At 41.5% G+C, this 16,452-nt stretch overlaps 1 protein-coding gene across 1 annotated transcript in view; it reads left to right on the forward strand.

The window, feature by feature from the left end:
* megf8 (multiple EGF-like-domains 8) overlaps window positions 1–16,452 on the forward strand; it is a gene marked incomplete at its 5' end in the record, with an annotated part of 31,501 nt that overhangs the window by 8,637 nt on the left and 6,412 nt on the right. Inside the window, 21 exon segments of the mRNA XM_014017260.1 lie at window positions 8,482–8,627; window positions 8,728–8,838; window positions 8,967–9,118; window positions 9,293–9,394; window positions 9,582–9,729; window positions 10,078–10,241; window positions 10,554–10,757; window positions 10,851–11,048; window positions 11,193–11,441; window positions 11,520–11,638; window positions 11,750–11,881; window positions 12,200–12,313; window positions 12,398–12,481; window positions 13,283–13,522; window positions 14,294–14,478; window positions 14,635–14,848; window positions 14,948–15,188; window positions 15,302–15,434; window positions 15,597–15,847; window positions 15,997–16,107; window positions 16,191–16,309. Of these exon segments, the coding sequence (XP_013872714.1) occupies window positions 8,482–8,627; window positions 8,728–8,838; window positions 8,967–9,118; window positions 9,293–9,394; window positions 9,582–9,729; window positions 10,078–10,241; window positions 10,554–10,757; window positions 10,851–11,048; window positions 11,193–11,441; window positions 11,520–11,638; window positions 11,750–11,881; window positions 12,200–12,313; window positions 12,398–12,481; window positions 13,283–13,522; window positions 14,294–14,478; window positions 14,635–14,848; window positions 14,948–15,188; window positions 15,302–15,434; window positions 15,597–15,847; window positions 15,997–16,107; window positions 16,191–16,309 (3,417 nt within the window).

The raw sequence follows: 16,452 nt of genomic DNA on the forward strand, positions 1-16,452 counted from the left end.
TCACTCGTATGCACAACTTAAGAACAAATCTGTGCGTACGAACGGTTCTTGCATGAGGCCCATTGTTACTGCTTTTGCAAGTTCTAAAGATCAGAGGATAGGGTTATCTAAGTCTAGGTTCTGAGGAGAAGTATAGTTGTAATTAAGCCTTTTTGTGACATAGGATCTACCCCAATGATTCACAAGAAACAATCTAAGTTTAAATTAATAGAAATTATATTATTTTTTCAATTTCAACTCAAATGGCATTCACGAAATCAGTACAATCAAACAAAATACAACCAAACATAGTACCTCTGAGATCTCAGGAAAAAAATAATAATAATCAAAAATTCAAGTAAATCAGTCACCTCTGAGTGCACTCAAAACAAATTGTCCTACCACCCATTTTGATACCCAACGTTCATCAAAGGAACATCCAAGTAAGTTGTTGCAGCACTGTTAGTAGGTGGTGAATAGACCAAGGATCCAGGCACCTGAGCCACTGAAGGTGAAGAGACGAACACGAACTCCAAAGGTCCAAATCCAAAAAAAAAAATGAAACCTCTAAAAAAAACCAGTTGAGACAACTTCACATTCAACTGATTCAAGTTCAAGTTCCAACGTAGTTCAATAACATTCACACGATCTCAAGATGCATCTGGTTCATCTCCTGCTTTTCTGCTTGTTTCTCTGCTCCGGTTCAGAACAAGGACAACGTCAAAGAAGTTGCCAGAAAGAAGGGCCTTCAATATGGCGGTTTTAGTACACTGCCACCCAGTNCAAGGACAACGTCAAAGAAGTTGCCAGAAAGAAGGGCCTTCAATATGGCGGTTTTAGTACACTGCCACCCAGTGGCGGAAAAAAATAATTGCACTTTCATAACTTCTTTAAACACGACCAATACATTAATTACAATAATAAAGGGGATTAAATTAAGAGGGTTACATMCTCCCCCTCTAAACCGCATTAGTCCCTTCATGCAGGCTAAACTCMGCAAGAAATCGGAGGCTCAAGAACATCTTGTAGCTTCCCAAGAAAATGAGTAAGGGCAAGGATCAAGGGCTTCCCCAACTCATCATAAGTGAGCTTGTGTGTGGGATGCCTTTCTCTGCATGAGCGTCTGAGCTCACTGGGTTCTCCTCCACAAGTAGCCTCAGAGCTTCTGGGTTGCATGTCATCATGCTGACTAAAACCCATTTCATGGACCAAGGTAGAGTCAGTGGTTTCCTGATCACTCATAATGTCACTTTCTGGCATGTTTATTATGACATAGTCCTTCTGTGGAGCTGGAGAATGAACTACTGCGTTGCTTGTGTCACGTGACCCATGGGGTGAGAATGGATGGTCTGGTACTTGTGGCTCAGATGACTTAAACTCAGGAGCTGTGGGATTCAAGGAAGACGGAGATGGACTGATTTGTGTGTGTTCAATTTCCTGGACAAATGGTCCCAACGTAGTGAACTGTGGGGGTTCATCAACATAATAATCATCCATTTCCTCTTCGCCTTCTGAATCATTACGTTCCATTTCTTGGCTGTCATTCTGACTGCTCCTTAAATGCATTTTTTTCTTTTTGTTTGGATGAGACCCTGCCTGGGAAGGGATCTCAACTGGCAGAAATCCACACGGCAATAATAGGTCCCTGTGAAGTGTACGTTGGGGACCATTTCCAGACTCTGGTTTGACAACATACACAGGTCCATCATCGAAGTGTTTAACAACTATATGGATGGGCCTCTCCCATTTGTCAGATAACTTATGTTTCCCTCGTATGTTCACGTTGCGCACTAAGACTCGATCTCCTTAAGCTAACTCAGCTGCTCTTACTTTGGCATCAAATCTATGCTTATTCCTTTCTCCAGACCTTTTAGAGTTTTCTGCAGCAAGTGCATAGCTCTCTTGAAGTCGCTGACGTAGGTTTTGAACATAGTCTGAGTGTGTTTCACAGTTCTCAAGAGGAGGTTTGAAGCCTAGTATTAGGTCGACAGGGAGAGTCGGCTGCCTGCCGAACATCAACTCGTATGGTGGGTAGCCAGTTGTATCATTTCAAGTACAATTGTACGAGTGTACAAGTGGTTTGACATATTCTCGCCAGTGTTGTTTGTCCTTTTCCTCTAAGGTCCCGAGCATGCTTAAAAGAGTCCTGTTAAAGCGCTCCACAGGATTCCCCTGGGGATGGTATAGTGTAGTACGAACTTTGTCTGCTCCTATCAATGTGCACAGTTCTTTGATTGTGTACGATTCAAAATCCTGCCCCTGATCACTATGAAGGCGACTGGGAAAACCAAAATTAACTAGGAAATTCTCCCAGAGAGCTTTAGCGACACTTCTGGCTTTGTGATCCTTTGTGGGCACGGCCACTGCAAACTTAGTGAAGTGGTCCGTAATGACCAATATGTTCCTGATATCCCGACTGTCAGGCTCGAGGGATAGGTAATCCATGCAAACGAGCTCTAATGGGTAAGTTGTCTTAATGTTTAACATGGGCGCTGCACGCTGTGGCTGAGCCTTTCTCCTATAACAACGTTCACATGTCTGACATTTCCTTTCAATGGACTTTTTCATTTTAGGCCAATAACACCGGGCACGAGCAAGACTCAGCACTCGCAGGGCCTAAATGACCATCTTCATAGTGAAAGCCTTTCATAGTTCTTTCTCTGTATTTCTTAGGTAGGACAAGCTGGTAGATTTGGCTGCCCCTTTCATAGCACTTCCTATAGTGAATACCATCTATCATCTCAAGTCTTTCCAACTCCCGAACGAGTAACTTCACTTCAGGCTGCTCATTCTTGAAAGTTTTGAAGCGAGGCTATTGACCTCTCTCTAATAGTGTAAGGACTTTTCCAATTGAAGGATCATGTCTTTGTGCTTCATACCAACTTTATCTTGTCATGCCAGGCAAGGTATTTTGTCCTTGGCCAGAAAACAGGTCAGGTACGGAAGATGCATCAGCACCGAGGAATTCAGCAAGGACAGGTAAGTGTGAAATTACCAGATGATGTTGTCATATTGCAGAAACTGCATCAGACGGAATATCCCCCTCTAAGATGCGTTTTGCCATTGTGTTGATCCTTTCCTTCTCTTGTAGGAAGTCATAGTCCTCTTGGGGAGGTGCCTGGGATCTCCTTGACAGCCCATCCGCATCACCATTCTTGTGACCAGCTTGATACTTGATGTTAAACCTAAAGGTTGAGAGGGCCGCTAGCCAGCGGTGTCCGGCTGCATCGAGCTTAGCACTTATAAGGACATAAGTAAGCGGATTGTTATCAGTTAGGACAGTAAAGTCTGTATCGTACAGGTAATCACAAAACTTTTCACAAACTGTCCATTTTAATGCTAAATATTCAAGTTTGTGAACTGGATAGTTTTTCTCACTTTTAGACAAACCTCTGCTACCATAGGCTATGACCCTAAGCTTTCCATCCTGCTCTTGATAAAGGGCTGCTCCCAGTCCTTCACAACAAGCGTCAGTATGTAGCACATATGGGAGCTTGGGGTTTGCAAAAGCGAGTACAGGGGCTGATGTTAACCTATCAATCAGCATTTTGAAAGCAGATGTGCACTCAGGTGTCCACTCTTGTCCAAAGGGTGTTTTGGAGCTCACACCAGTGTTAGGCCTTACACTTTTATAAAGCTTTCCCCCTTTTTTTAGGAGGGTAGTACCCTCAGTGAGAGCATTTAGAGGTTTGGCGATCCTTGAATAGCCCTCAACGAATCGCCTGTAGTATCCAGCAAATCCAAGGAAACGCTTTAACTCATCTCTGTTCGCTGGACAGGGCCAATCTTTAAGGGCAGACAGTTTATCTGGGTCAGTGTGGACTCCTTCAGAATCCACAACATATCCAAGGTATCTCACAGATGATCTGAAAAACTGGCATTTTTCTGGGGATAACTTCAGGCCATAACTCTTGAGACGATGCAGCACCTTCATAAGTCTCACCTCATGCTCTTCGAGAGTCTCAGAAAATACGAGGTCATCCAAAAAAACCAGAAYCTCGCTCAAATGCAGGTCACCTACACACTTTTCCATAAGGTGCTGGAAAGTGCTGGGTGCATTTGTGACACCTTGTGGCATATGATTGGACTCATAAAAGCCTAGCGGGCATGTGAACGTGGTTTTGGGTCTATCTGCCTCTGCCATTTCCACCTGGTAATACACAGGCTTAAGATCCATCACTGAGAACCACTTTGCTCCACTTAGGGCTGAAAATGTCTCCTCAATGTTGGGAAGGGCGTATGCATCTTTTACAGTGCTGCTATTAAGCTTTCTATAGTCGATGCATAGCCTGATCTTTCCATTTTTTTTTTTTTTACAATAACCACTGGGGATGCAAAAGGACTGTCTGACTCTCTAATTATGTCAGCATCCAGGGGCTCTTTTAGATGCTGTCTGACTGCCTCTCGATCACAGGGGTGTATTGGTCTTGATCGTTCTTTGAAAGGTGTTTGATCTTTAAGACATATATGATGCTTTACCACTGTGGTATGACCAAAAGACAGTTCATCCACTGCAAACACCTCTGACATAGAATTGAGTTTATCTTCAGTGTGTCGCTTCCACTCCTCTGGCATTGGAGATTCATCCAAATTGAATGAATGCTTGCTTTTCAATTTTGGGGAATTGTCTTTTACAGTGGAGTTCAGGGACATTACACTCTGGACAGCAGAAATTTCACCAATGACACATTTTGTGTGTAAAGTGATAGCATGGCCTGTGACATTACTAAGGACAATAGGAATCTTGTTTGAGGCTCTCATGTTGATGTTAATTAGTGCACACTGGAGGAAAAGCCCACCTGGAAAAGAAAACTCAGGTGGTTCAAGAACGAAGGCGTTATTAGGATTTGTTTTTCCCACTCTGACATCTCCAGAAAGGCACATTTTATGTCCAGCCTGAATGTTAATGGGCTTATGTCCATGCAGTTTAACTGGACAAGGTTTAGTTCCACTTTCATGTGCTCTGGCTACATGTTGGAGCAGTAATGCAAGACTGTCTGACCTTTTGAGAAATATAGATTTGTCATGGCTGATTCCACGAGGGTAAAGCTCTAGCAAGACATTAGTACCAACTAAAACAGAAGTCTTGCTATTGAACAAGCATTCTGGAACAATGAGGGCTAAAACCTGCATTTGCTCTTCTGTCCCAATGACATTTTTTGGAAAATTGAGAAGGACTTCTACGTACACAAGGTAAGGCACTGCCTGCCCCCCCTGCCCCCTCAACTTCAAGAATGTTATGTATGGGCTGAATGGGTATGTTTGCCAGGTATCTAGAGTGGAAAGTCTCTGATACTGTTGTTACTTGAGACCCAGTGTCTAAGATAAGAGTCACATATCACATCTTCTACAGATACTGTAGAAATACAGCAAGGGTCCACAAGTCCAAGAGGCAATATGAAACTGGGATTACTGCTGTTATCAGAGGAACTCTCATTGTGAATCATTATTACAGGACTTGTCTGGTCTACGGCTCCTGGTCGTCCCGTGGCAGGGGCCTCTACAAGTTTAAAGATGATTTGAGGGCTGTTTGGTGAGCCCAAAATCTGTCTCGTTTCTCTCTGAGTTCTACATTCTTTTTACGGACCAAATCTGGGTTGGGCTCAAAAGTATACTTAGCCGCAATGTGGCCATCTCCACCACACTTAAAACAGAACCATGGCTTAGGTGGGATTGGAGTCTGGGCCATTGGGTCTCTGTTAGAAGCATAAGCAGCTAAACTTTCACTTTGGGTAAGTGTTTCACTTCGGGCAAGATTGCTTCTTGCTTCTTCAGGTCTTTGCTCCTGTTTACTTTGTTGAACTAGTGTTGCAACTTGCTTCCAGAGCTCAGCTACATCCTTTTCAAGTTTGGTACTTGTCTCAGGTTTCTTTATTGCAGTTGTGGGAGCAGGTTCAGGCTCAAATACTGGCAGACTCAAAACTGAATGGACATGTGCTGCTGCTTTTGTGTTTCCAAGATGCTTTTTCATACGATCTATTTTGGCTGCTCTCTTATCCTCCTCTGTTCTCAAAAGTAAAAGCAATTCAGGTAAGGATGGTGGGTTGGCTTTTCGATGCTCTAGCTGGAGCCCAATGATAAGACTCTGGTCCCAGCACCCTCTACAAAATTGTCGAAGCATGTACTTGTCATCTTCAGTGGCTGAAACTCCCAGTCTAGATATGGCTTTAGTTAGGAGGGTTTGGAGGTGATTCGAGTAGGCAGAGGGTTTTTCACCTGAGTTTTGGTTAGAGCCAAGGAAGGTAGCAAATAGCTCCTCACCATCTTCAACCACTCCAAATGCTGACTCGGGTTGAGTGAGGTAAGCCTGGGGGTGTGCAGTTGAACCAAACAGCTTAACAATATCAGCAGCTGGGCTGAGGAGACTCTCTAAAATTCTCCTTACTTTTTGTGAGTCAGAGATTGACACATCACTGAGAAGCAAATCCACTTGGGTACGCCATGCATCATAATCAACCTCACCATTTGGCTTTGGAAGCCTTCCAGAGAAAGTCCGGATACTGCTTTGACTAAAGCTAGATGGTGTGGCATCACTCCGAATGAAGTGCTCAACTATTACCTTTTGGACATGTGGTGGGTTTACTGTACCTTGATCAAAAGCAGGAGTAAATGTGGCACCAGTGGATGGGATGCTGCGGGTGATTGGATCTGGGGAGGCTGGCTCAGCTGTATTAGGTTGAATTCCACCAACTTTTCCATTGTTGTTGGTGAGGGCAGGAACCTGCTGGTCAGAAGGCTGAAAGTGAATATCAGGGCTCTGAGAAGTAGAAATTTCCGACTGGGGATTTTGCATCTTGTTCTGGAGTACACCCCAAAAACTAGTTTTACTTGTTCGGCAAGTAAGCTTAGTTCAGCTAAACATTTCTGAGCAAATTCTCTTCCAAGTTCTTCCTGGCACATTTCACGAATAGATTTGACATACCAGTTTACACTCGGGTCATTAGGGCTTGCCCTGTTACCTAGTTGCGCTGGATCGAACCTGGATGTAGTTCGGTTAGATGAATACTCAATGAAGGCACGGCCTTGGGGCTGGTCCAGATCATCGGGGATTCTCACTATCTTTTTAATGTCYCCATTAACATTAAAGAAATCCTTAATCTGATCATCAGTATAAGCTTCATCTATGCCCGAGACAAAAAGACAGCTGGGCCCATGTACATCAAATTGGTGGCAGAGATCCATTTTGCAAAAAAAGTAAATACTTAAACAATGTTTTTTGTTTGTTTTGTTTTAACAACTCAGTTTTAAAAATCAGTGGTACAATGAAAAAAATTCTAGGTTTTGTGTTTTATTTATTTTTTATCTTGGGGTAGAGTCAATCCTAAATGCTAAACCAACTTCTCCTGGCTGGCTCGCCACTTATGTAACCCACCCAATGTTACTGCTTTTGCAAGTTCTAAAGATCCGAGGATAGGGTTATTTAAGTCTAGGTTCTGAGGAGAAGTATAGTTGTAATTAAGCCTTTTTGTGACTAATAGGATCTACCCCAACGATACACAAGAAACAATCTAAGTTTAAATGAATAGAAATTATATTATTTTTTTTCAATATCAACTCAAATGGCATTCACGAAATCAATACAATCAATCAAAATACAACCAAACATAGTACCTCTGAGATCTCAGAAAAAAAAAAAAATCAAAAATTCAAGTAAATCCTCTGAGTGCACTCAGAAAAAAAATTGTCCTACCACCCCTTTTGATAACCCAACGTTCATCAAAGGAACATCCAAGGAAGTTGTTGCAGCGCTGTTAGTAGGTGGTGAATAGACCAAGGATCCAGGCACCTGGGCCACTGAAGGTGACGAGACGAACATGAACTCCAAAGGTCCAAATCCCAAAAAAAATTAAGCCTCTAAAAAAAACAGTCGAGACAACTTCACATTCAACTGATTCAGATTCAATTTCCAGCGTAGTTCAATATCATTCACAAGATCTGAAGATGCATCTGGTTCATCTCCCGCTTTTCTGCTCGTTTCTCTGCTCCGGTTCAGAACAAGGACAACGTCAAAGAAGTTGCCAGAAAGAAGGGCCTTCAATATGGCGGTTTTAGTACACTGCCACCCAGTGGCGGAAACAAGAATTGCACTTTCACAACTTCTTTAAACACGACCAATACATTAATTACGACAATAAAGGGGATTAAATTAAGAGGGTTACATACAGATACCCAAAAAATTCTACTTAAGTACAGTAAAGAAGTATTTCTACTTAGTTACTTTACAACTCTGATGCATACTGGTTATTGTAATACACATTGCTACATGTCTGAGTAAAGAAAATGAGTGTTTCAGTCTTTCAAACACATTTTCATGTGTAAAATTTTGGTGATCCTTTACACATAGTATAGGAAATTGTTTACCTAGTAGTCAAACTAATAGTAACATTTGATTAGCAGAACATGGACTTTTTTTAACCATGGTGTTAAACTTGAACTCATTTTGAATATTAAGCTGTCAGATAACACAGCAACATCTTTTAGTCACTGTTGTTTTCTTTTAAGGTTTAGTGTGCGGGTCAACAACACTGACGTGTTCCATGTGGACCGGCGGTTTTGGACTTCTTTCCGTTCCCGTTTCCCAGCAACTGGGCCCAGAGAGAGAGCTTTCCATACAGCCACTGTCATTGGAAACTACATGGTGGTTTATGGTGAGAATCAAGAATATAAGCACAGACTATTTAGATTTTTTTTGCAAACAAGTCATGTTATGTTTTTGGTTTTATCTTCTTTTTTTTTTCTTTCTTTCAGGGGGGAATGTTCATATTCACTACCAAGAGGAGAAATGCTACGATGAGGAAATCTTTTTCTATCATTTGGGCTGCCACCAATGGGTGTCGTCTGGGACAAGATGGTCATCCAGTGAGTACCTGTTGAACATAATTATAATTCTTACATCATATTAGTCTTTTCTTCTGTTTGCTGTTCGATGTTCTTGATACTTGTACAGGTTAGATGCCTACTGAATTTATTTTGTGTTTGTTTCTAAGATGGCGAGGCTGTGAGGGGTCGGTACTCACACGTGGCTGCTGTGATGGAGGGGCAAGTGCTGCTGGTAGCTGGTGGTTACAGTGGTGTGGCTCGTGGAGACCTTGTGGCTTATAAAGTACCTCTGTTTGTTAGTAGTGATCAAGGTGACAGGGTGAGTTTAAGTGCCTTAAAATAAGAGAGAGCAAATCTGTGTAATTTGAGGTACTTAGAAATTTGTGAAACTGCAGAGTTTGAAAGAAACTGGATGAAAAATAAGATATCCATTGATTGTTAATTGCATTGTACTTTTGTTTTTGTGTAAACTAACTTATTTTCACATCTCTAGGATGCTGTTTGTGCTGAGGCACTTGATGAAAGTATGTGCCTGAAGAACCCAGAGTGCAGCTGGTGTGAAGGCCGCTGTCGAGAATACCAGCCAACCAACCCGGTAACTCTAACCAAAATAGTCTTTTGCTTTGCTTTGTGTTTATGATCTCTACAATGTTTAAATCACTTAAAAAGTGTACTTTTTTCCCTTTATGTCCTGTATCACTGGATTTTTTTTTCTTTCCATGTTTATATTTGAATGCCTGTCTAATTTTGCGTATAACTGTATTTATTTATTTTTTGCTCAGTGTGGCAGCACTGGCTGCTTGGGCCTGGCTCGTTTCCTGTCAGACTGTCAGTCCTGCCTGGTGTTCAGTGGCACTCCAGCGTCYCTAGCCCGAGCCCCTGGTGAATTTGGCTGGTGTGTTCAGAATGAGTCCTGCTTACCAGTGTCAGGTGAGACCTAAGGAGGAAGGAAGGAGGGCTGAAGGAAAGAAAAAACAAGATGTTGGGAGTTGACTTGGGAGGGAAAAAGACTTCTGTTTGATGTGATTCTGAGATTGAGTTTAGTGACTTGACTATACACGCTGCTGCGATCGGACAGGCTACTCAGATTGTTATTTGGCTTGCCTGTCCAATCACACACTTCCTTCAGTGCAGTAAAGTCAGGTCATTTTACTCCGTGTGAACAATTCACACAGAAGTCACAGAGGAGTCATTCTAGTACAGCAGTATAGTATAATGAAACTGTTAAGAGGTCAGATGTGTACTTTGTGTGCTGACCTCTCCCTCTCGGTCTCACAGAGCGAAGTGCGTGCCGTGTGGACCAGATCTCAGGGGCGTACGGCTGGTGGGGGGAGCGTACCCTTTTCCTAACCTCCCTCCACTCCTGTCGCACCGAGAACTATGTCCCGGGACTGCACCTGCTCACCTTCCAGCACCCCCGCAACGACTCCCAGCCTGACAAGGTACGGAGTCCAAATCTCAACTGCTCACTGTATTAGTTGTTGTGACTTAATCCTCCTTCCTTCCTTTAAAAAATGTTTGCTCCACTGCAGTTCTCCATTTATTGCTTCTTCGTTTCCTTTTTGTTCAATATGTTAAGATTTTTTTTTACTTATACTCAGTTCTTTTTCTCTGTTTTGCATAGTTTTTTTTCCCCAAGCAGATTGTCAAACATGTAGAGCAGAAATGTATAAATAACATTGCCGCTTTTGATATGTTTCCACTTTTATCCATCCTCCACTGTCTTTCGTCCACTTCACCACCACCCCCATCAGGTGTCTATACTCCGCAGTACCAACATCATTCTTAGTCCCACCACAGAAATGGATGTGGCTCTACAGTTCAAGGGCTTCATCCACCCATTATGGGGGGGACCACCTCCTTCACCACCTCCTACAGAGACCGTCTTCATGTGGGCTCGCATTCAGAGGCTTCATTTTGAGGCTAGGATGGCAATAGGACCCAACTCCACCCATCAGGTAAGGATGAGTTCATCTCAAGTGTAAATTACTGCCCTTTTATTTTAGATTTTTACAATTATACAGTATGTATGCATATTTATTTTTTATCAGGAGGTAGTTGGTCGCTGGGCAGCTCAGCAGGAAAAAGAGTTGAAACTGCTGGTTCGGCCAGATGGAAGTAGACTCTTCTCTAACCTGACCAGAGGAAACCATTACCTTGTTCAAGCTGAAGGCTATCTTAACAACTCAGGTTCTGGGCAGACCAGTGAAATGGCTCTAATCTGGAACAGAACATTACCTGGAGGGAGCGTGAGTAGTGACATAGTTAAGCTTTTATACTGAAAAACTTGYGTTGGCATGCTGTTTACATTCACATTTCTGTTATTTTTTTGTATTTTAAAGACGTTTTTTCTTACATAAGCAGAATAATAAATTGATTTTGTTTTCCTCAAGGAGATCTCGTTCCTGTTCCTGGAGCCCTACCGTTCAGGTTCCTGTTCTGGGTACATGTCGTGTCTGGCCTGTCTGTCTGACCAGTCTTGTGGCTGGTGTCCATCGTTGTCCCGTTGCTTGTTGCGGGACATGCCAGACTTTGAACATTGTCCTGAAACCGCAAAGGGTGAAGGTCAGCGCCACCTGCTGTTGGCACCACAACATTGCACCCTGTGTGAAGAGTACAGAGATTGTTCTGCATGTACTCAGGTACAGTGCAACAAATATTTATTTAGCTTATTTTAGAAGTTCTGTATTGTTGACTGACATTAATACTTTGATTTACAGGACACTTTCTGTGAGTGGCAAATAAATTCCAGCAAGAAAGGAGACTATCAGTGTAGCCGGCGGGGCAGATTAGAGGGTTCCATCCGTGATTCAAAGTGGTGTCCCAAAGTGTGCAACCAGTGAGTAGAAAATCTATTTTTCAAACTAATTTAATTTCAGATCTTACATGATTGTTTTTTTTTTTCAAGAACACACAGCTTACTGCTATCTTTCTCCACTTTCTTTTTAAGGAGAAAAACATGTGGCGAGTGCTTRTCTAACTCCAGTCAGTGTGCATGGTGTGAGTCAGCTCAGACCTGCTTCTATTTTGCTGCCTATCTCACAAAATATCCCTATGGAGAATGCAGGGACTGGTATGACAGGTAAAATGTGCTCATTTGCAACATTTTTTTTAAAAATTGCATTTATTTTTCTCCTCCTTTGGTTTGAAAGTTTTTAAACCAAATAAAAAATTACAGTTAAATATACAGTTTAGTAAGACTTGGCTTTTGGGTCTAACTGATTAGTTAGTATTTCAGTACAATTTCTATTTACTAAAGCGTAAAAACCTCAGGAAAAAACTTTCATTAATCATTTATAAGCTTGGAGTAATCTTAATATAGTTATTTAAGCACATGTTAATATATTTTGTCACTAGATAACCTAAATTTTTGCATATTTACTGTTTTGTCTTTTATCAGTGTGCACTCAGTTCCCCAGTGTAAGCAGTGTTCAGCTTTAAGCACGTGTACTGACTGTCTGAGAACATTCCAGTGTGGCTGGTGTGGTGACTATAACAACCCCACAATTGGGAAGTACGTATGACCATAGCTATAACTTTAACTATATTTAACATATTTTTACATCAGGTGTGAAAATGTGTATTTGTTGTTTTTTAGATGTTTAAGAGGAGACTGGGCTGGAGTAGATGACCCTTCTGTATACAACTGTAGTGTGGCTGTGGCTGAAGCTCAAGCTGCAAAGTAAGATGTCTCATTGCAATAAATTTTAAGCTGAGTTAACTGTTTCTCAACGAAAATTAGTTATTAAATCCCAAGTGTAATATTAATGTTTTATTGCTTATTGCAWTTGCAGTAGTGATTAATCATAAGGCCTGTTTAGAACTACTACAACAATTAAAGGAGAAATATCATGCTTTTAAATTCTTTTCACATCTAAATCATTCACTTGGGGTCTATAAAAAGTAGAACTGCAATGCTTTAGTCTGAATTCCTCCTTATTGTAACTCCACAAGCCCCTCTTTCACCCCTTTTCTGAGATGTGTCTAAGATCAGCTCGTTTTGAGTCTGTCTCTTTAAATCCAAACAAGACTCTTTACACCCCAGCCCCTTTCAACTGCAAGAGCTATACATTGTACATGTATAAACTTCAGTTGCAAATAATGTGACGTAATAGTTTAGAAAACATCATATAGTGTAGAGAAACCTGAACATGTTGAAAAATATGACCCAAACAGAACATAAAGGTATCTACACAGCAATGGGAGAGACTAAATTTAAATTTTCTGCACTCCTAGAGACTCCAAGTACACAACAAAATGTATAAAATGCCTAAAAAAGTGGATTTTGTGTGAAATGTCCCCTTTAATTGAGAGTTTTAGAAGTAGTAAGAATATTGTTGTAATCATCTGCAAAACTCACAAATTAACTATCCAAGTTACTGAAATGCAAATTTACAACAATGTTTTGTTTTCTACTAATGTCTGCAACTTTTTTATTGCAAACTATACGTGTTTAACGTTAGATCACTTTATGTTCCTTCAGCCCTGAGCCACAGACCTCTGCTCCACCCAGACCCCTAGAAATGGAGATGGAGTTTGAGCACTTTGATGATGAAGAAAAAGATGCAGTCTGGTCCTACTCCACTTGTCCTGATGTAGAAGAATGCAGGCTAGGTCTTCACAACTGTCACCCTTTTGCCACCTGCATCAACACTCCCACCTCTTATGAGTGCCACTGTGAGAGAGGGTACACAGGAGATGGCACGCTGCACTGCAACCAAACGTAAGAGTTTGTGCACGAAAACCTGGTAACACTTTTTTAAATTATAAATGACCTGGTGAGTTATTTTCAACTTAATGTCAGGGTTCCTGCAGATCCTTAAAAAGTTTTAAAAGGCCTTAATTAGCCTTAAAATGTCTTAAATCAATCTTTCAGGATTCTTAAAAATGTTAACACATTGTAAATAGTATGACTGTAATTCTTCTCAAATATTAAAATAATTGTTAACATTTTTTATATATTTATATGCAGACATTCCCCTTTGACATCACTTCCTGTTACTTAGATGCAAATATCTCAACAACTGTCCATCTGAGCAATGTAAAATTTGTTTTGTAATATGTTAATAATGTTGTCATTTCAAAAATGCATGCAAAAATGTCACATTCACTTAAGGTTTCATCAACAAAAAATTGGGGTTAAGACCCCACTGTGGGTCCTAAAAACTCCCAACTTTGGGTCATTAAACTGACCGCTAAGAGTGTTTTTGCTATATTTGACAAAAAAGCAATTAGATCTGGATAAAAAAAATTGGTATATYATCAATATTTTGAAAACGTCAACCAAAAATGCTTTGATTCATGAGTTTCTGCTTCAGTTTTATTTATTTATTTTTTGGTCATTTTTGTGTTTTATTATGAAATTGGTCCTAAATGTAATTTCAGTTGGCGTTAAAAAGTCTTAAATTTATCTTGCTTTAAACTGTAGGAACCCTGAATGTTGTTTAAGGATGGAAAAAATAGTCAATAAAATATCCATTTTACCTTTTTACAGTTGCTACAATGAGTGTCGTGAGGGCCAGTGTAGCGGCAGCCCACGCTTTGAGTGCGAATGTTCCCTGGGCTGGACCTCTGACCCTGCCACTCTGGTTCTGAGTGGAGTTGAGTGTGACGTAGACTGTGGCTGCAACTTCCACTCCACCTGCATCACTGCTCCAGGGATCTGTGATGAATGCCAGAGTGAGATCATCAGAAATCTGYTTTTATTTGAATCATTTTATTGTTTCAGCTCTGTGTAATATTTGTAAAAATAGCAAAGGGAAATGTATCATCACATTAATGTAGCGACTGTTACATTTACGCTGATTTTTATTTATTTTTTTCACTCTCATTCAGATTGGACCACAGGGCCTCACTGTGAACACTGCCGTCCAGGTAGCTTTGGCTCAGCCCTRGCTGGAGGTGGCGGATGTGTGCCTTGCGAGTGCAACGGACATGGTGACCCACTGCAAGGTTACTGTCACAACCAGACAGGCCAGTGCTACTGCACTCACAACACTCAGGGACCGCACTGCGAGTCCTGCCTACCGGGCTACTACGGAGACCCAAGGTAAGGAGTTGTTCACAACTCATCATAGCTGTAATGTACAGATTTATGTTTTTGTGTCTAAACTGAGTGCTGACATGATCTTTTTATTTTTACCAACAGGAACAATGGCACATGCTACCGTCAGTGCAATGGCCGCTCCGTCCTGCTCTCCTCCACCTCCTCCTCAGCCATGCCCCTGTCCTCTTCTCTGGGGTGGCGCAGTGGCACAGAAGGGAAAGGAGGACTCTCTCACTGTCTGTGGGTCTTGTCTGTCACCGAAAACTTGGCACCTTGCCTGCCCAGACAGCTCTGCCCACCAATAGCCCTTACTCTGCACCCAGACTCTCACACATACTGCAAAGTAAGTTCAAATATGACTTCTTGCAAGACAGAAATTATTGTTGGAGCTGCTCTGTGGGATACAGTTGTCCGTATTAAATAGTTAACTCACATTAAATTTGCATCATTTTGCAGAGCTCATATGTTTACGTGTTTGATGGCATCCCTCGTTTTCTGGGCAATGGAGTTGTACATTCTGATCACAATCTTATTGGCGCATTTTGTGGCACCACAAGGACTCAGCCTATCACAGTACAGGCCACCTCAGGTAGGCCTTTAACCTGAACACTTTCTGTAACACAACATCAGTTTTAAGCTTTAATAAGAGAAGTTTAATTTAATTTAGTAGTTTACTTTGTACCTGGTTTTGCTATTACTCAGTTACAGAATGCAGTGTGAAGCTATCCTGTGTGTCCTCTTYGGCCAATAGGTGTGATCTCAGTATACTTTGAAGCCAACGTCTCCTCAAACAAACCACAAGGATTCAATGCGTCTTTCTGGGTACGGCGGTGTCAACAGAGCTCTGATGAGGATGAAGAGGGTTCGTCTGTGTGTTCTGGTAGAGCCCAGTGTCAGGGTGGAATCTGTCAGTGTCCTCAGGGATACAGGGGGCCACATTGTGATCGGCCCATGTGTCCTCGGGGTTGTGGAGCATCAGAAGGAAGAGGAGTTTGTAATATAGTAAGAGTTCTTTCAAGAAACATTTGAAGTTTGCCTTATTTTTTTTAATTATGTAATATTTCATTTAGTAGCCTAGGGTTATTGAAATTGCAAAGCACAATTTAAAATCTGCTTATTAACAGCATTTTTTTTTTTTTTGCTTTTCATAGTCTCTGGGGGTGTGTGTGTGCTCAGAGAGCTGGGCTGGCTCAGACTGCTCAGTTCCCCGAGACGCCAACAGCTTGATTTGGGAGACGCTGTTAGACACTCAGCTGACAATGGTAGGAGCTGAACTAACAAACAAAATAAATTATGCTTTGTTACTTTTTTGTGTGTAATGCATTCACATATGTATGTTTTACAGAACCAGGCCCACAGGTTCCTCCACAGAATGGGACACACTCTGGTGTCTGAGCCACAAGGAAACCTCTGGATGTATGGAGGACTTTCTTTGTCAGAGGGGATTCTTGGAAATGTTTACAGGTAGGAGAGCGAAACTTGAGGCTGTAAAAGTTTAAGCTACAGGACTGTAAGAGTTGTGTTCTAAAGTAGGTAGGAAGTTAATTTCTCTGTTAGAATAATAATATGTGTCTCTTTTTGTATATATATATATTTGAGACGTGACA

The sequence above is a fragment of the Austrofundulus limnaeus genome, unplaced genomic scaffold, assembly GCF_001266775.1.
Source record: "Austrofundulus limnaeus strain Quisiro unplaced genomic scaffold, Austrofundulus_limnaeus-1.0 Scaffold165, whole genome shotgun sequence".
Taxonomy (NCBI): domain Eukaryota; kingdom Metazoa; phylum Chordata; class Actinopteri; order Cyprinodontiformes; family Rivulidae; genus Austrofundulus; species Austrofundulus limnaeus.